This window comes from Bombus terrestris, chromosome 2, assembly GCF_910591885.1.
Source record: "Bombus terrestris chromosome 2, iyBomTerr1.2, whole genome shotgun sequence".
Lineage (NCBI taxonomy): Eukaryota > Metazoa > Arthropoda > Insecta > Hymenoptera > Apidae > Bombus > Bombus terrestris.
The window spans coordinates 15,363,022-15,383,616 of NC_063270.1; the positions used below are offsets into that span (position 1 = coordinate 15,363,022).

Genomic DNA, 20,595 nt, shown 5'->3' on the forward strand with positions numbered 1-20,595 from the left:
TGTGACTTACCGATCGATTGCTTCCAAGTCACCGTCGGAATGGGGAATCCTTCAGCCTGACAGGCAATGGAGACGCCGTGACCTACAACGGCGTTCTGGTCGATAGGTTCCACCGTCCATCGCGGCGGCACTAAAAATACGATCCAATTGGCTTAAAATCTTCCGGATCGCCGGTTCCTGGCGGACCAGCGTTTCGTCGTCGCCCGATCTCTCGGCAGATCCTCGTCGATCGACGCTTCGTCCTGTTCATTTCAAATCACCGTGTCAATTACACTGTCGCGTGACCTTTGTCCGCGTACCCTTTATCCCCTTATCTCAATTCGTGACAACTCTTCGTCGACAATGCTTCCTATCGACGAACCAAATAGCTGTTGGACTTTACCTGGCACATGGCTGATATACACAATTTGTTTGGAAGACTTAGGAACCGGGACAGAACCATTTAGACAAGAAGTTTTCGCATCGTTTCGTCTTTCGCTGTTTTTCTTTTATCTTATCATTCGAAGTTATAAGAACAAAAGTTGAAATGTTTTTTATGGTTTTACGCGTATGCTTTAATCTTATTATAAATTATCTGTAATTCAATGATATCTATCGAGGATTAATATCGAATTGCACATAAAAACGACTGCTATTCTATCACGCTTGATATGTCTATATAGTTCTGCCTCTTGCACAATTCCATTTTTCCCTTTTCAAATTGAGAAATCGGATTACTCGGTATAAAATACGTGCCATAGAGATTAATCAGCGCATCCTCTGTTAGCTAAACGCGAAGAATAATACTTTGTTTGACTAATTAACCATTGTTCTTTGGGAACACTGGTTACTTCTATAGAATGATCGAACGATGTTTTTTTTCGTCGACGAGGATCACCGGTCCTAGGCGTTTCTCTCTATCTACTACATTTGTCTTTGCTGTCGCGTGTTGTTGTTTTGTACTCGCGTATATACTCGTGTGTCGTGAAACGCATGCATTTCCAACGGGTTTCGATGTTACTGCATACTTACGGATCGCTAAAAGTGTGAACAACAACGTGTAGCAACAAAACCGGTGGTGTCCGTGTTTAGACTACTTGAATTGACGATGTCGTATTTAGAGGGGTAAAATGTTTACTCATTCGTTGTCTCAATCAGAGGAAACTAATTTACCAGGAAGAATTTCGAGCAGTGATTAAAAAACAGAAGAGATAAAACAAGAATGAGAGAACAGAATTACGGGACGAAATTGAAAATGAAAAGAAAAATGTTCGTGCATTTGTTGTTAACCTGTGTTAATAAATTTTAACTGAAAACGTGCTCGTTTCGGAGAAACTTATCTGTAAAAGAAAAATTGAAAAATGTGTTCGAATAAAGGGAGAGTGAAATAAAAAGAACTATAAAGTGTTTTAAAGAATGAAACAGAGAACTCATTGTTCCATGGTACGTACTACACGGGAAAAGAGCATTCGCTGGAATAATTATATAAGAAAAAGTATACCGTAATTGGAAGGGTAAGTGTTCCATGCAAGAATCATTTTATTCGAAAAATATAAAAACACGGCAAGCATCATTCCAAGTAAAAAAGATGTGAATATATAATGTAATAATAAAAGGTTGTTAAAAAACAACGTACGAACAACGCAAACGGTACCTATTTCAAAAAAACGTTACTTGTAATCAGTATATACGAAGAAAAAGACACGCAGAAAACTTTCGAGGCACACATTAAATAATGTAAACGTTACTCTCAACATTCTTTCCATCGTCATTCCAAGTTGCTCGTATGTATATAGAGATAAAATATAAAGGTAGGCGAAAAATATCGTACGAGAAAACGCACTGAACCAGTAAACGTTAACTACGCGAACGCATGCTTTTACATCTGTCACAGACATTTTGTTGCATTACACGAGCACAATATAAGTAATATCTCTCGGTACACGAAACCGCTACAAAAAACAAAAAAAAAAAAAGAAGAACAGAAAAAGAAAGTAAAACAAAATACAAAGGAACAACAACAATAAAGAAAATAAAATGATACTCTAACTAATGAAAACGCGTGTAACGAGGACAAAAAGGTATGACAGTAAAACAACGAAGAAAAAGAAAAAGAACTAATGATTCGTTCGCAATTAAAAAACGGTCGAACAACGAAAAGTATACTAATTCTAATTAGAAATCAGCACGCTCAACTTTCGAAATCTACAAATCGAACTCTTTACAAATGCTGATGATTCGTGAGGATGTACAAATAGTAACGATGAAACAACGAGAAAAGAAAGTAATAACAACAATCAAGGAACCTTCGTTCTCATTTACTTTTTCAGCATCTTTCGTTCTTCTTTTTTCTCGTATTTTTTCACTTCGTCCTCTTTCTTTTTTTTTCATCTCGTTTTCATTTTTTCCTTACCGACTCGTCGTCGACGGATTAACTTGGCGTTGCTTTAATCGTCGCTCGGATGGAACGTGCTCTTCCGGAAAAATTACACGAACGAAAGAAATTCGTGTCGTCGAATACGTTCCCGTTACGGTTAACCGGCTCGTCAATTAGCATGCATTAAAAACGAAGGAGAGATAGAGAGATAGAAAAATAAAGAAGGCAAATCGCACGACGTAAACCTGCATCCCTAGAAATATATTCGTTCTCTTTTCTTTTTTTTTTTTTTTTATATTCTGTGCTGCGTGAGGAAAAACTCTTGGACTTTTTGCCTTGTGTGCTATTGCCTATCGTGTCGTATATATTATATATATATTTTTTTTCTGTCTTCTTCTAAAAAACACTTTCTTTACGCGCAAGTGCTGTCGCTTCGAAGAGGATTGGAGTACCGGTGTTGCGTCAGCATTACGTGGCCTCGAAACTTTATATAAAATGGAGCTGTTTTTGCGGACGAAGGGAAATGCCTCGATAAGGACACGCTTCCGGCCGGACACTTCGGCTCCGACCTCAACTCCATATGAAATCACTATGTAGCCAACAGCTATGCGGCCCTCCTGGTATTTCGAGGAAATAGTCTTCCACAAACCCAGTAACCCCGATTTCAGATACCTGGTATCGAGACTTCTGCAGATACGGATAACTAGAATAACTGAAATCACTCGATTCACCAGAAGCATATCTTATACCATTGGATTGCTTCAACCCCTTGGCAATGGTCTTGCACGAGCATTTTATTACGTTTTAAGCATAATAGTGCTATGATAATTATTCCAAGTTGAAACTTTGTCTCGTTAAGTGATCATACCTATTCTTACCAGTTCTTGAAATTGAGTTTGTGGAATGCATGACGCGCATGACGCTAGATAAGATAATGAATAAAAATATTAACACAGATCAAATTTTTGTATAATATGTCGCGAAAAGCTACGGTATTGAGTTTATTCACCGTTTCTATGACACGTAGTTTTATGCAGTTGTACAACTTGAATAACTGCTCGGAAGTTTCAATTCATTGTGAAAGTTATTAAAAAGAAAAGTTCTATATAGATATCTTAAGAAAGGAAATCGATGCAATAACTGTTTTTAGTTTCTGCCAGATTCTTATATTTTACAAGCAAGATTACGTAAAGCGCCACTGTAACATCTGAAGAAACCATCAAAGAGTATTTCTAAACCAGTGAAATAGCACTTTCGCGAGCGTCGAAGATATCGTTGAGCAAGCAATTTGCTTCCCACATTTCCAATAGAAAAATTGGAAATACGCCAACGACAAAAGACGAAGATTGCTCGTTGAGTAAACAGAAAATTCTCGACAACAGCCGTGTCGCGTACGATCGTAAACCTGTTGCAGAAAACTGAATGCAAGAGGAAGAGGATGTTGCAGCCTGATGAACGCCTAGCGGACCTAGAAGCGCATTTACTTCGGTTCCGCGGCGCGACGAGGTAAACGTTACCAGAATCTCGACCGTGCTATTTTCCGGGGACGCGAATCCGCGTATAACCCCGGGGAAATTCGTTTCGTATTCCGGTCGCGTATTGTTAGGCGAAACGCGAAACTTTGAATCGAAATCGCTCGACGAGACTACGGGGAAAGCTCGACACTTAATTACTTGTGGATGCGTGTGTGGCGAGATTCTATAGCGTAGCACGGATAGATTGAGCAAATTTCACCGAATGACTAAGATTATCAGGTTATTATATCGTCGCTAAATGCCACAAGATATACAGTTTTTAGTCGTTGTCCACTGACAAGTACGTATGGGAATAAACAAACGGAACAATGAATAAATAAATTGAAAAAGTAAATAATCATAATTATTGTAAAACACGTATTTTTAAAGCACATAACGGTGTGATAATTGTGATGTCAATTAAGGTTGATTGATTGAAATGAATTTTATTTAATAATTCGTTATTTCTTGTTGGATTAGACGAAATCTAATATGGAAATCTTTGATACGACTTGCCCGATCTTCTTCTTAATGTAAGTCTATTAATTTACTAGTTTCATTAAGTTTATAAAATGGATAACTTAACAGCATGAAAATCGTAAGTAGGTTGAGAAACGTAATTAAAGGCGTAAAATGTTAAAATAATCGCAGTGATTATAAATCGCGTGTTTATAGAGTATGCAATAAATTGAGAGTACAGTGCCAATTAATTAATTTTGTTTGCTTGAAATGAATTTGAACGAAATAAAATTTATCATGAAATGATTAACATGGAAATGTTTTTTTTTCGCTTTTCAATCGGATTTATTAACTGATCCTATTTATTAAACTTATAAGGGAAATAACAACATAAAAATCTAGAGAGTTATAATTCTCTGGTTGGAACATATTTCTAGCAATATAAAAATGTAGGAAAATAACATAAGACGAAACCAACTGAAATAAATAGAATAAGAGAAGTTACGATAAATCCACTAATATGTACTATCAGTAAAATACATGTTTTCTCCACAAAACAGAGAAGATGTCGATGAAGTACAGAGCTCGAAGAACGTAGAACTCGTACAACATGGAACTCTCAACGTTTTGTTAAGACATTCTACCTCGAAAGAGTAAGACCAAAATTGATTAACTGTCAAAGAACCTTGAAATTGGCGGTCGACAATCACGGAAATAGGCGGAATAGAATTTACCAGGGAATATAATTTATCGTGCGTTTTAGTATAATTCAGTTGAAGCAACTTACCGAAGACCTGGAAGTCGGGCAACAAGGTTCGCAACTTTAAATTACTCGCGGATCCTTGGCTTCTCGCGTCCCCCTCAGGGATGAGGGAAGGATCGTTTATACATCCTGCAGGATACGCTCTCAGCTGGAATCGCTTTCGAATGACGAGCGAGTGCACGTCGTTTTATACGCATTAGGACACGTGTATCCGATAACAGGACTAACGCGAGTGTTTATCTATACACGTCGTCGTTTCCATTTCAGTCGTTTCTCCATCGACTGACCAGATGTTAATCGCATTTGGATTGTATAGTCCAACGGTTTCAAAATACCATGAAGCCAGATGCGCTACCATTCGTGAATATTTCGACACTTCTAAATCACAGAATCTCGTTTATATGAATTTTCTTTTAGGGCAAAATCGTTCATATAACTAAACTCATATAACTGTAGTAGATAGAAGTTCGTAAATTTTGTGTTCAATATATGACAAGTCAGTGAGTTCATGTTTAAGTGAGTTAATAAAATTTCGTTTCAATGAATCCATTATTTGCAAATATACACTAGATGACAAAAGTATTATAACACCTATAGAAACATTATATGAACATACTCCACTGTAATGAAATACGATTATCATGGCTATATTGGCAAAATTTGAAAAGAATTTGAGAATGTAGAAAATCAGTATCCAGCATGAATAATGGTCTTAAATGTACATAAAATCTATTGTCTTAAGCATCGACTAAAATTTCTTATAGTTTTGTAAGTCAAAATATATAGAATATATTTTAATCTAATTTCGATTTCTGATTTTATTTCACGCAAATATACGTAGTTAGTATATAGAATTAGAAAAGAGGATATATCTTATCACGAATTTTTGCTAAATATTTATATGTTAAGTTAAACCGATAGTAATAGTAGAGAAACGTTCTTCGATCATACTTGTGGATTAAATTGCATCTGGTGTGTTCAGGTACTTACGGACGATAGTATTTGCTGTATACGATAACCATACGTTGCACAAAAGGTAGCGCTATAATATCCCAGGGAACAAACGCGGAAGGTCAGGTGTTTCTTATCGTCCTTGGTCGAAATCCTCCTCAGCAGATTGTTCGTCGTGGCGACCATTGTTGCTCTTATCATTTCCAAGGTTTCGCTGATCGGCGAAAATCAAGCACTCTATCTTCCGCGCTATTGCCTTTTGTTTCCAGTAACCGGAACTTTCTATGAATCCCTTAAATTCACCTGATGTGAAAATTCCCATTGGTGAACCAGTTTCGCGAGTTTCATCGACTCGTTATTGCATCTTGGTCGATTTCACCTAAGTCACGAATCCTTTCACTGTGAAATCCCTGTTCTTATGACTCCTAAATCGACGATAGATCGATTCTACGCGGATCGTTCTCGAGGGTACTCGTATGTGATGCGCAAGTACATTCTAGTGTTTGGGTGTCTTAATCGATTATACGTATGTGAACTAACTCGGAGTACTGGAGAGACTTTATCATCCATCGACTTCGTTATTAAATTTCATAATAAATTTCAAAATTTGAGATGATTTCTGGTTTATGAAAGAAAACGAAACAGAACGTAATGCTACAAAACTGATTTCACTATCTGACGTTTGTATTTTATTTTTGCAAACAAGAAATTGTTAATGCTCTTTTATTTAAGTCGTATACTTCAAGGTTCCAAAGATTTTCGAATTTTTCAATTGAAAATTATTTTAATACTTCGTAAGAATCACAATATTTCCTCTCCTTGTTAGATATTTAATCTTCCGTTGTATTAATTTAGTTCTGATTACATAGGGATTAATAGTACTGTGTCAAGAATAAAATCGTCCAAATATTTTAAATAAATATACACTAGTAATTAAAATCTATTATTTAAATCTGAAATACATTACTAGTAACTGAAATCTATTCTTTAAATCTGAAATACGTCCCAACACCCATTCATCTTTTTAAAAAATTCAAATTTTCAGCAATAATGTGCTATTAAATTTCCTGTACTGCACCGTGTAATTTACGACTCTTTGTTTCATAAAAAAGTCAGTCACAATGACAGCAGTTCTTAATGCCACCACAATGAATCCGCCAATAACATAGCGCACTAAGAATTTTTAAAGACTTTTCCAATTTAATGTAGAGCAATTTTCATTTCTTCGATAAGTGGAATCAGTATAAATTCTAAAAAACGAATAAGATTTTTCAGAAAATCATTGTGAATCAGAACACTGCGCCATAGTTCCAGTTGTCCAAAAATTTATTTCACAACCAATGAGATACGTGTCAAAGGCATTGTCCCTGCGATATGTTGCTTTCTGTAGGGTACGCACGAACGACAGAGTCCGTGAAAATAGTTCGTTAACGGGACAAAACAGTGAGGATGTTATTCCGAGGCGAGAAAGAGAGGCGTGTGTACGCTGTGCGTTGAAAAACGATATCGAAATCACGAGGGACTCGCGTACGTATCACGGTCGCATCGATTTGCTGGCTATAACACGGCTAACTCGAATTTACGAGCAGTTTTTACGTGCGTTTCGCCCGCCAACACCGGCCAGCTCTTAGTGAATATGAATGACGCGGAAGAACATTACACAGCGCGACAACGCGTGTCACTCTTTTAATACTCTTGGCATCTCGCGTGTCCCTTGAAATATCAAAATCATGATATGTAAACCACCTTTGTTCTTTCCAACTTATTACCTTCCCTTTTTTCATCTCCTTGTACACTTGCAATTCGTTTTAAAAGTAGAAGAAACGCAATGAAAGCGTAACGAGTAGACTGTAAACTTTTATGCATTCATGGGAAAGACCCATTAATGATCAAGCAGTGAAATAACGCGTAGTAGTTTCAGTTGTAATACAAATGTATTAATTAAACAAATCAAATGATCAAGCGAGTTTCTATACATGATTTCAAAAAATAGTTTAATATAATGACATAAAATATTTCAAATTTTCTGCAACTTGGTAAAATTGTAGAATTTAGATGGAAGAAGAAATAACGACGAAAACAATATAAAATAAATTCTTCAAATCCCTTTTCATAATTACAATGTAAATTCAATGGGATTCAATAATGCGAGTATGCGAGACAAATCTCTACTTAGGTCCCGTTCTTTAATTTTATTCTATAAAAGTACAAATTTGAATGAATGTCTGCAGTCTACTAACGAGTTTTATCGTCTCTGGAAGAATTCATTTTAACTAACGAAGATTAAGATCGCATCGTCCTTCCGCTTTCTCCTTCGCTGCATATTGTTGTACCATTATTTACCGGAAAGTTCCCTTCGTGTAACGATACCGCGCGTACAGGTCCTGTAATTTAATCGACTCCGCGTGCGAGGAAGTTCACAGCTGTCGTAAACGGAAGAACGGCGCAGCTTTGTTGTCGTAGCTTGGAAACAAGCCGAGAACCGGTTCCATTCATACAAAGGTAGAAAGTGATTTAGATCTCGATCGCGGCGAAGCAATGGATGTCGGCGACTTTCGAAATCGTCGAACGGCTGCCGAGAACTTCTTGAAAAGTCGCATTACCGCGCCACCCCTCTGAAACTCGAAACTAATTTGCCTGGGTCGTATCCTCGCGAGAGCGCCTGGTTCGACTGCCAGTAAACTTTCGCCCCAGGAAGACTAGGCTTGTAATGTCGTTCAGAGGTGGAATAGCGGGGAGAGGATGGCTCGAAGATGGAAACGAGGAAACATCGTTGGGGAAAACGGCGACGGAAGAAACGTGCTCGCGTTAAAAAAAAAACGCGCCCGGAACGAGCCAAACGACTACTTGGTACACGCACCGAGTACAACTCTGCGAAGAACGGCTATGGAAAAGGCGGTTGTACCGGGACAAATGTAATTGCGAGGCAACCATCGGTGTCCTTGAAGGAACAGAAGCCATCTGCCTGGCGGATCTCTCTCGCTATTTTCTTTTAAGGCAATATTCCAGCAGTTAGGAGCGGAATGTTATCCGCCTTAAATAGACCTCCCGTCGTCTTCTTACTGGGGTTATAGGCGCTGCAAAAAAGAATCCTCGGCAACGTAATACCATATCCAGCCTTGATATTCTACCTTCGTGCGAATTTAAGAAAATAAGAGTACTAACGCTATAGTCAGTGTACAAATATCTAGCATAGAATGGCCATCTCTCGATATTGCATAGATAATTCAAATAGATCGAACTTCGAAATGTATCCTCTGACGAAGACAGATGCGCCTTTTCTCACGTTGGAACGTTCGTCCCTATAACAATATATCTTCTCGACTGTGATACACCGGACAGTTTTCCATAAATTTTCAGTGCCGAAATTTTTTGAAGAAGTAGAAATCTCCGATTTAATCTATACACGCAGAACATCCTATCTGTGATAGAATGGAAGGATCATGAAAAACCCAAGAAGATAGGAGCTCGAGGAAGCGTGATCGAGGGTAACGAAAACACGACGTTCGAATCGTCGAATGTCGAAACAAACCGTACTCCAATCCTTCGATATGGCTGTTCGATTTTCTGTGCCGTAATATGTATATACACGCGTGTATATATACAATATATATTTGTAGAAAGACAGTCAGAAACAAGTATATCTGGCTGGCACACGGTTTATGTACACAGGTTCTTACAGCTACCATATGTCGATTTTTGTTCTTGCTCGTTTGAGACACCAACCAGCAACGGAGAGGCTGGTCGAGTATTCGGCCAGGCCAGCGACGTTGCTGATCTGGCACGTGTAGTTCCCGCTGTGCTTAGCGCTGACGTTATTTATCGTCAGGATGCTGGAAAACGGCGGATAGTCGCTTATCTGTATGTTGTTGCCCGTCTCGACGACGGCCGCGTTGGATCCGCCCGACGACGACGACGCCGAGGACGACACCGACGCACCGTCACCCGGCCTGACCTGTATCGGTTTGTCGTCCATCAACCACGTGATGTTGAACGGCTGGTCACCCTGGCTCGTGGTACACATTAGCTGTGTCCTCATCCCCTCCGTCACACCGTTCTCGAAATAAAACGGCGAGATCCGCGGTGGAACTATAAACGTGACGTGTGATAATAGTATGTACCTGCATGCGGGTACAAACCGTCCTCCTATACGCGTATCTCGACCAGAGATTACGCTTTCGTCTTCGTTTCCTATTTTTTCTTTTTTTTTTCTTTTCTTTTGCGGAAAGGTTAGTTAAGGGAACTGGAAGATGAGAGGAAGTTTCAGATAATAAAACGAGCGCGCCAGAGGAACAACATACGAGTACCATCAAGATCCATTTACACACAAACGTGCCATGTCCGTTTCGTGTCTAAATATTGGTCCAGTGTTTATGCGTTGATATTTATGTACTACCCAGGACCATCCAAGATGTATCCGGGATAAATATTCGACTATGCAAAATACAATTTTCGTATCAACTAATCTCCATTTTTGTATAACATCATATACGAACGGAATACGTACAGGCACAATTTTATAAGTGCTATGGCCGTTGCTTGACGTGGTCAGACCGAGACACAAGGAAAATATCCGAGATTGCCAAGCGGATAACCGGAGGCCATTCGAACTACCGATAATAACGAACATAGAATGAATGACGTATAAATAGATACACATGAAACGCGTATATGGCACGTTTTTGTATAAACGGACCTTTAGACGACGAGACTTCTATATATTTGAGTTTCGATAGCGAATACAGCGAAATGAAACGAAGTAAAGCGAGTCTAGTAAGGCTTGGCTATAGGTATGTTGAAAGAGTGTCGAATTACCTAGGAGAGAATGAAATGGCGAGCCGGATAATTACATCGAAAATCGTGAAACTCCGCGGGACTTCAGAGGCGGCCCGTTGAAACGGAATTAATAGCGCCGGCGCTACGCGTCCAAAACAACGGAGAGTTAATAAATCTTCTTCCCGAACGTCTGAAATTAACATTAAAATACAACTGGCGGATACAAACTGCTCGGAGTTTAATCCGTTCCCGGTGAGCGGACGGACCGTAATTAATGTTCCTCTCGGTGGCAACGACAATCCAAAAACGATTGGTAAAAAGAACCGGTGCCTGCGCAACTCTCTGTAATATCACCGCTATATTCCGCTGGCTCCGTTCCGTATAATACTCTATTCGCCCGCAATTTCCAGTATCTCGCTTCGTTTTCCTTTTCCCTTTTCCCTTTTTTTTTTTCCTATTCCGGTGATCGAAGTCTCATCGTGAAATTGGCGCAGGAGGTCACGAAGTACGAAATTTCGCGATCACATTATTTGATCAAATCCGCACTGATCCTCCGGTAGAAGCGGTTGATACCGTGCGGCTACTCTATTTCGTTGTCTGACCAAACACGAACCTATACTACTTCGCCACAGACGAATTTCAAGTAGGTCGAGTTTGTACAAGAACTGGGCGTTTGATAACCGCGATAACTTGGAGTTTCTGCTACGTGTTTCCTACTACGTGACCTCCGAAACGTGGACGCTGGACAGGTGCAACGGTAACCCCGGCCGGGTCCGTGAAAAATGGTGGCTCGGTCATAAATATTCGGCCAGAACCACACACACGTACCTCGTGGCTCGGAAAATGAACATTTATGAGCCGGAGTAACTGCTAATGTCGGCCAATATGTCTTTATGAGATTTTCGGCGAAACTAAGTTGAAACCAGAGGTGACTGCACGACCCTTATACCGGTGGTCTGTTTTAATGAACATTTTCATCGGGGTTTCGTTGAACCTTTGGTCTCTTCGTTGTTCGCTTTACTGGCGCGTCTTTCGCATAGATTTCATAAGTTGATTCAAGAGGCGTTAAGTCGAAATAATTCGTCGTGATCATTTGGCTTTCTTTTCTCATTCGAGTTGATTAACGATGAGTTTACTTACCAGGACCTATAGAACGTCGAGCAGTCAATTATCGAAACGAGCGTGAAAACTAAGTAGGATGAAAGGACACGAGAGATCTTGTATATACAGTTTCCTATAAAAGTCTCCGTATATTTTAGAGAAAGGCCATTTTTATCAAAATAGAATAGTACAAAATTTGTCCAGTCTATGATTTAATTGATTAATACTCTGTCATTAATTTATTTTAAATTTAAATTGAATAAAACGATTTATATATCACACTTAATTTATAATATTCATATTTTATCTATTTAAAAATATTCTTCTTATAAGATGTACAAAGACTTTTGCCAGTGACTGTATCTTAATGAAGAATTTTAACTACTTCAATTTCACCGAATTAACAGTATATCGAATGCGTAATAATATGCCGGGTCAGTCTCATGCAAGATAACGTTTCCCGAATTTCTAACTTACAGATCTCTCGTATCGATTTCGCCCAAATACGATTTACCACTACGGTCTCAATATAACTTGAATGATAATAATGATGATAATGATGATAGTACACAAATCATAGAGAATATCTCGAGCGAAAACATAGCATAGTCTTCATAAAAAGATACTGTTCTACTGGATAGTGATAGTGAATATAATATAATGTAACTCGGTCAGAATCGGTCAAATACGTGACTGATACACGATAATACAACACAAATATCGAGAGAGCAACAAAGGTGGGCGGTTCATTCGAAAACGGGACAAAAGAGCACGACTCCTACTATATGCGAATCGTGTTTTCGAAGTGTCGTTATACAACGATCCAACGTAAAAGAATACCATAGAAATTATGTATTATATAATGTATATACAATAATGTTCGTTTAAATTTCAATAGATCGAGAACCACGTTATAATGTTCGTGGGGTTAACCATTTTCTAAAAATCCATTAATAAGGAAAAGAGAACAATTTAGCAAAAAACAAACGAGGAGGACACGATCAACTATAAATCAAAATTCGTGATATAATTGACGTTAGAGAGATTCTACAGTTCAATATAGGAAGAAAATTAGGAATAACAAAATTCCGTTAGACGTTACATTTTCGAGAAAATTGACTTTACCGAAACTTGCCAAGTATATCCGAATTTGCTTAATTCTCAAATAAATAGGAGTATAAGTTGCAAGCGTAGAATAGAACTTTCTGATATAATACTTCGTTTTGCACAAATAGAGTTTAAATATATTTAACGAAGAGCCAATCTGGTACATCAATCCTCTATCTGGTTCATTCGATTCGTTCGACTTTCCAAGAAACGACATTATTTCGATGAAACAATTTTATTTCACTATATATTCAAATTTATCTCTATACGTAGAATAATTACGTCATAATTTCCCAATTACGTCTAATCGGAAATAATTAACTTCTGAAAAAATGTCTGCTCCAATGTAGGTTTGTTATTCCTGACTTTCGTCTTATCTCGAACCCGAATCTGCTTCGATCGTGCATCTGCCTGATTCCTGAATCTTCCTGACATCATCTGTATCGGAACTTAATTGTATTTCTGGCTTCTTCTCGGTATGTCTATAGGCTACTTCTAAATTTAAATTACATTGAATTCGACCAAGTTGGAACTCGAATTACGCTAATAATGAAAAGCGATAAGGTTGAGTCGTTTGAATTTAGGAGCAATCAATTGTAATCGAAACGAGCATTACTGTATATACGAAACGCAATATACTCGATCAATACTGAATCAAAATTGTCTCCTGAATATGTTAATTCTGAACGATGTATAATATAAATACGCATATATTGCGCGCAAAGATTAAAACTCAGCACGGTATGGTAACTTTTACGTAGAAGCGGTCTCACGCTGTGACATCGAGCCCGATCCCGTGGCCGCCGAGCGCAAAATTAAACGAAAAATCCTAATCTGACGCCGGATTCTCGTTTAATTTCGCGGCAGCGAATTCGAAACCGGTCTGAACACGAGTTTCTGCGCGAGCATATCCCGGAGTGAAGACAGGAGAAACAGACAGACAGAGAGTTACAGAAACGGAGAAATAGTAGGGGGACAAAGTGTGTGTGCGTGTGTGTGTGTGTGTGTGTGTATAGTGGTGTATGCGTATACGTATGTATCCATGTATGCGTGCGTATAGTCGTGTACATAAGAGTTTGGAGGAACGAGTGGAAACTCGCCTCCGAAGCAGATTTTCAACGAGCGCTTCGATGTCACAGATCACAATTTTACGATCTACGAGGCATACACCTTCAAATCGACTGATTCAGCCCGATTATTACACACTATAGAGGACAGAAAACAAAACGTTCGTAAACGAACATTACGTGAAACACTGGCAAGATTTGTTAACTGTACATATACAATATAGATATACATACGTATAAATATACATATATATATATGTACGTATTAAGAGTATCCGAGGGAAAAATATATATTTACATATATACATCCGAAAAAAGCGTGCAATTGGGCGTGCAAAAGAGAAACAGCGTGCAAAGAGAGTCAGTAGTCACAGAGAGTGTAAAAAGACAGAGATAGATATTATACAAGAAGGATTCAAAATCGTGGGAAGTATATGAGATTGAAAATTCGCGGCACGTTCTACCAGGGACACGGGCGGTTCCACTCCGTAGACCGGCAACGACGGCCAACGAATCATCTCACCGTCTCGATTTTCACCCAGCGTCGCTACTTCTAATCTAAATTGAAATCTAATAATCCGCGACGAGACGGAGCGCGGCACGTTTCGCCACGCTCCATATCCTGCTCGCGATATTCCTTCCTAGGAATCTTTTCTCGAGCTAACCGTCACGAAAAGAGTAATAGAAAAGGGGAAGAAAAAAAGCGAGAAGAAAAAAGAAAGGAAAGGAGAGAAACGGAAGAGAAATAGAACCGTCACGGACCGGTAGGCGAAAGATCATGGCAAAGCAGAAATGGAGAACGCGAATGTTCGCCAGTTGTCACAGGTCGAACGTGCCGTTGAGCGTGCACTTTGGACTAGCATCATAGCAGAAACAGGTCGCGTCGAATGACATCGGACAGCCTCTCTATTGTAATTTTCCGGCTCCGAGATCATCCTCGACGATCGTCAGTGTACGTGGTGCTTAAGAAACTGGACTCGCGAACGACGACAGAGGTGAATCTTAAAGAAAACCAACCAAAGATAGCGATTATGATGTTCTTTTTAAAATCAAAATATAAGCGGATATGTGTAAAGTCGATACACAAATTGATCGACGTCGATTGATTACTAAAAAGTATTTATTCTAGGGATCGATCGATTTTTCCAAGAGGCTCGAACTCCAAGAGACGCGACAACCGATCGAAAATTCTTTTTTCCCAGGACGCGACAGAAAATTGATCACATCGCGATGCCGTAGTCTCGAGAACTCGCTGATTGATCGATCATACCCGACCCACTAGAACGACCGCGTTGCGCTGTTTCCTTACCAACCGATCAATCAGTTACTTTTCCAGCGCCAGCACATAATCCGCAGACCTGGAAAATTGCCAGTCTGTCTTTATTATGTTCCGTGAATCGCGTGCCGCGATCCCACAACGGCTCTGTTGCTCTGAATCGATCTACGAAATCCGTATCGTTGCACGTCACTTTCGGGATATTCCTCTTTCACGAAAACGATCAGCATATCGGCTAGTCACTATGAATAGTCGCTAGAACTATGCATATCCAAATTGAAGCTTAGGCTTTCTCCGAGCTTTAGATTATTGCTATAATTTTATTGTAAGAAATTTATTAAACCGATCGTTTCCCAAATAAGATTATGGTTATAGTAGATACGTGTTCTAAGGAATTGCCATTTTAACGGATGTGCCGGTACAATCAGATACAGTAAAATTCCGTTTATAGAAACTCGTCAAATTATAAACACGATTTGAGATCACATAATATGAGTTTGCTGAGTCTTCCCTCTACCTATGTTCTCTCGTTCATATAATAGGAATTCACATCTAAATAATTGGATTCGATCAACAGAAGTTCAGTTAATCGAACTCTGACTAAGAGCTGATTCAAACGAATGAGTTCATATAATCAGAATTCTATTGTATGTAGATTCTTGTAAAAGCATGCATTTCAATCTCCTGATGATACATTCGTCCGAACGACAACTCGTCAGAACACAAATCCACTATAACCCACGACTTGTTTGGTACGATCGTTTTTGGAATATATTTGAAATATTTCATCGATCCGCTGGAACGTTTTATAGTAACATAGTAAGCATTATTGCTCGCGTAGTAACCCTAACGATCTCGCGACGTATCGATGCATGCAGACACGTCGAGATCGATGCGATGCAATTGCAAATTGCCAAATTGTTGAACCGCTCAAAAGATAAGGAAACGCGAAGGAAAGCAAAGAAAGTAACGAAAGAAAGAAGCGTGACACCTCTGTCGTAGTGGGAGCGTGAACGAAGAAGTACACCAACGGTGTGCGTTTACCGTTGACGTGAAGGAGTGCAGAATGAGCGACGGTGGCAGCGCCATTGGCCACGCGACAGGTGTACGTGCCATTGTGCGCGGGTGCGATCGTGCTAATGCTCAGGGCGCTGGTAAAAGCGTCATATTGCCGGACGGTAATGGCCTTTCTCGGGGACTGTTCGGCCTGCCCGTCGGCCTTGGGGCCCCGCTTGGGCCCCTTAATCGCGTCTCCAGGACTGGCCGGGGCCTGAACGCGGCTATGGCTGGACGACGGAGTATCCTGCGACGTCCTGATCGTCTCTATTGGGACGTTATCTTTCAGCCACGTGAACGTCAGTGGCAGATCGCCAGTCACGACTACGCACTGTACGCTAGTACGGTGCCCTACGTTTAAATCGCGAGCAAAACTGAAAGGCGTGATTTTAGGTGGCACTGAAAGAACAATACAAAGACAAAGGTGGCATTCCAGTCAAAAGCGGTTCGAGGAAACGCTATAGAGAAAACCGCGTATTCTTTTATGGAATTTGTGTGTGAGTAAATAGGACAGAAGAGAGATTTTCATGGGATAGAAGATATATGAGCACACACGTCGAAAGGATGGGTTTTTAATTCTGCCCTCCTTAAGTTAACATTTCCTAGTTAACAGTTTTTTCATTGCCCGAGGCTCGTTGAAATATTTGAAGTTCTCCGTGTTTCGTTAACTTTTAAGTACATTTATATTATACAGAATGTTATGAAATAATGGTTAAATGTTCGAAACTGAACAAAGATAGAGAGAGAGAAAGAGAGAGACAAAGACGGCATAAGAAACAAAACGAAACTTTCAAAATGGTACACAGGACATTTTAATTAAGGAAGACAAAATTGTCCACCGATGCTGTCGAGTTAGTAAGATAAAAATAATATAAAAATGAATTAAGAGGTCCACAATATCAGTTGAAATAGAAAGCTTGACACTTTAGAACACTTTGTGCGACGATCGAAAATACAATTCAGTGGCGATACATCGAAAGGACGTATGTCTGGTTCATGATGAAAGCACGGCGTGGTCAAAAGCCGCTCGAGCTATGTCTGCTCTGTAATTACACCGGCGTTAATTAAATTTCCATCTGCTGGCCGTGCACATCGCTAAATTAAGATCTTAAAATAACAGTTTTGAGGTAGCGTCAAGAAATATATTCTTTGACCATAAGACTGGACTTTATTAAAAATTCAGTCGTCTCAAAGTGTCCTAATGCGCGACATATAAAGGAATATCGTTTAACGTTGCGATCGTCTATAAAGAAACAGACAGCTTCAAAGAGATGGGTGAATACACTCACGTTGCGAACTTCACTTACAAGCACTGTTTGTCTTTTCCGAAGATAAAAGATAAAATTTACCGGCAATTTTTATCGTTAGACCTTCGACTTTCAACCTTTGACTCGTCGCCAACTTTTTAATCCTAGTCCAACAAATTAATCCAATATCTGTACAATAGCTTGCTTAATTGGATAAAGCGAGCGATGCAGTTATTTTTTATATCGGAATCCAATGGATAGACCGTTCTATAACTTACGCAACACTCGTTTAATCCCCTCAATTAAGAATTAACTGCTAATCACAGTGCCGATATAACTCTGCAAGCCTCCATCCATATAAAAAGAAACTGGCTCACAAAAGTATTTCATTATTTATTACTCTAAACTTTTATGTTCGCGTTTTATGCATTATACGAAATATTTTGAAATCTTATTAGTATCGTAGGTACTAGAGACATGACTGTTATGATTATATTTAGTAAACGATTATTATACAACATGAACACCATTCTTATGCATGTGATAAGTGGTCCCCATTGAATATTGGTCGATAAATTGGCTGTTTAAATATTCTTATGGTCTCTGTGAAATATGTACTTTTCTTAAATATCTAGTAATTTCTATATATGTATATTTCCAAATCTGACAGTGCTAATAAAATTTTCAAACGTTTCACATAACCACACCTAATGTATATTCATAAAAGATGTCTGCAACGTTTAAATACTTTCATGAGCCTGTGTATGCGTCACAAGTTATCGTTGCTCCCTATAAAAAACAAAACGCGCCGCGCAGAATATAATCTGCTCGCTCGTTGGTATCGTTAAATCGTTTAAGTTAATCCACGAAAATCGCGATGTTCAAACGCCCCATACACGCACAGGTAGGTATATCTCTTGCCTGTGTATATACGCGCCATTTTTTACGCACCTCTTTTCCCCCTTTACAACCGGCTAGCCACGGTTCCTTTTAATATCGCGGAACACTCTGACTGGGATTGGATTCGCGATAATTGTAACCCACGTAACGCACTTCTTCCCCTCGAACGGTTCAACGAATAAACCGGCGTTAGCGAGAACAAACGCGGTAATTGATATTTAACCGTAGCTGGCGCGCCGTAAAATTTTTCACCGATCGGTTTTTACTTTTCCATCGCCACTCTAACGCTCGCTCGTTCATGGCCTACCCTCATGGTTACGAACGGTGCGGGAAATCTGCGAAAAATTCACCCTCGCCGCGGCATGGATCGTGTTAATGAACTCGTTCTCCTCATCGATCGAACGATCCCCGTTTTTTCGTTTCAAAGATTCCCCCCACCACGGGATTCACATCGAATACCTCCGTCGACAAGCTTTCGCAATTAATTCATGGCCCGCGAGCACCATTCCAACGCCATCGCGCCGATAAATGGGTCTTTTGCTAACGCTTAAACGCTCGAAATTTTCACAAAACGCAGTACAATCGATCGGTTACAAGCACTCTGGTTGATTGCTTTCGAGTCGAGGCGTAACTAGTTCCGCGTTTATAAGCTGCCAAGTTTAACACTCTTACGCGTTGCTCGAGCGTTCCTCGTTGGTGCATTTACCTCTTCGATCTCGATTATGAGAATTGCCGGTAAAATTGAATTCGTTAATGTATACACGTATAAGACAACAATGTAACACTTTGTACATGGATTTTTGTTTCGTTTTTGAAGTGCTTGAATGGTGAAGGGCACATCGCGCGAGAGAAACGGCGACTGAGTCACGTTAATAGAATATCGATGCTTCGACAACAGCATATTTATGTACAAGTAGTACGTGCACACGTTCTCAAATACACGGAGCGCTCGTGGTTGAAATCGTGACGTTCGATCGTGTATTCGCCATGCTTTTATATCGCGATGGTTGGCGCTTTGTTTCTTCGCGAAATGTCAGGTACGCAAAGCACGGAGCGGACAATTTCATCGATTACAGGATTTGTTAATCCAAATATTATTTGAAAATAATGTAAGGAAACAATATTTACAGCCATTACCATATAGAATACGGAATTTAAAAAAGCTGTTATATGAATAACTGACAAATTTATTTAAAAATTTATTTAAAATTTATTTAAAATTTATTTAAAATTTATTTAAAATTTATTTATTATTAAAAAAATTTATTTATTTAAAAATTTAAAATTTAAATTTAAATTTATTTAAATATTTAAAAATTGTAATTAATAAATAATTCCAAATTGTTTAACATTAGTATCAGAGGAACATGTTAAAAGAGCGACATTTCAACTAATATACCCGCCAACGTCTGAACCTTGTGACCGAGCAAGTATATGAAGTTTATTGGAAACATACGGTTTTATATATTTGGATATCGATAGATAAGGATAAATGTTTCATAAGTCACGAGATACTATAATATGGAGCGTAAAATGCGAATATCAAGGATATCTGGAACGATGCGACGCGAGTCGATATTAAACCGGTCAGCGATATTTTTCGCCTGCCAGCGTTATCTTGGCCCCAACGATAACGGAAGCGTACGTAAGGGCAGTTCCTTAGAGCTGGCACGCTGTTTTCCCGAGGTTGATGCACGACACGATTAAACAATAGCGAAGCAGAGAATCTTTTCTCGTAGAAGCGCCCCGTGTATCGCTAGAGCGCGCATGTACACGCACGTAGACCCGGCCCCGTACCCTCCGGTTAGTACGTGGCATCGTCGCGCTATGAATTTTTATGTACAAAAGTACACGTATGTAATATAATATACAGAGCAGTTAGGCGAGCGCGTGCAAGGACAGATGCTTGAGCGATGCAGTGAAGTGCTGTGCTCTTGGTGCGTGGGTTCGTTCGCGGAGTGTTGTCAAACGCACGGATATCCGTTGACGCACATAGAGAAGATAGACGAAGAAATGGAGATA

The 20,595-nt window shown here is 39.3% G+C and overlaps 1 protein-coding gene across 7 annotated transcripts in view; it reads right to left on the reverse strand.

Annotated features, from left to right (window-relative positions):
• LOC100643520 (Down syndrome cell adhesion molecule-like protein Dscam2) overlaps window positions 1-20,595 on the reverse strand; it is a 162,031-nt gene that overhangs the window by 35,696 nt on the left and 105,740 nt on the right. For 5 of the 7 annotated variants that reach the window (XM_048413695.1, XM_048413686.1, XM_048413678.1 and 2 more), the window contains exons 11-12: window positions 16,415-16,825; window positions 11-130 (exon numbers count right to left, since the gene is read on the reverse strand). In XM_048413695.1, coding sequence (XP_048269652.1) covers window positions 11-130; window positions 16,415-16,825 — 531 coding nt within the window. Of the gene's footprint in view, window positions 1-10; window positions 131-9,769; window positions 10,133-16,414; window positions 16,826-20,595 lie in introns of all 7 variants that reach the window. The other 2 variants (XM_012320206.3, XM_048413699.1) reach the window with 2 other exon arrangements.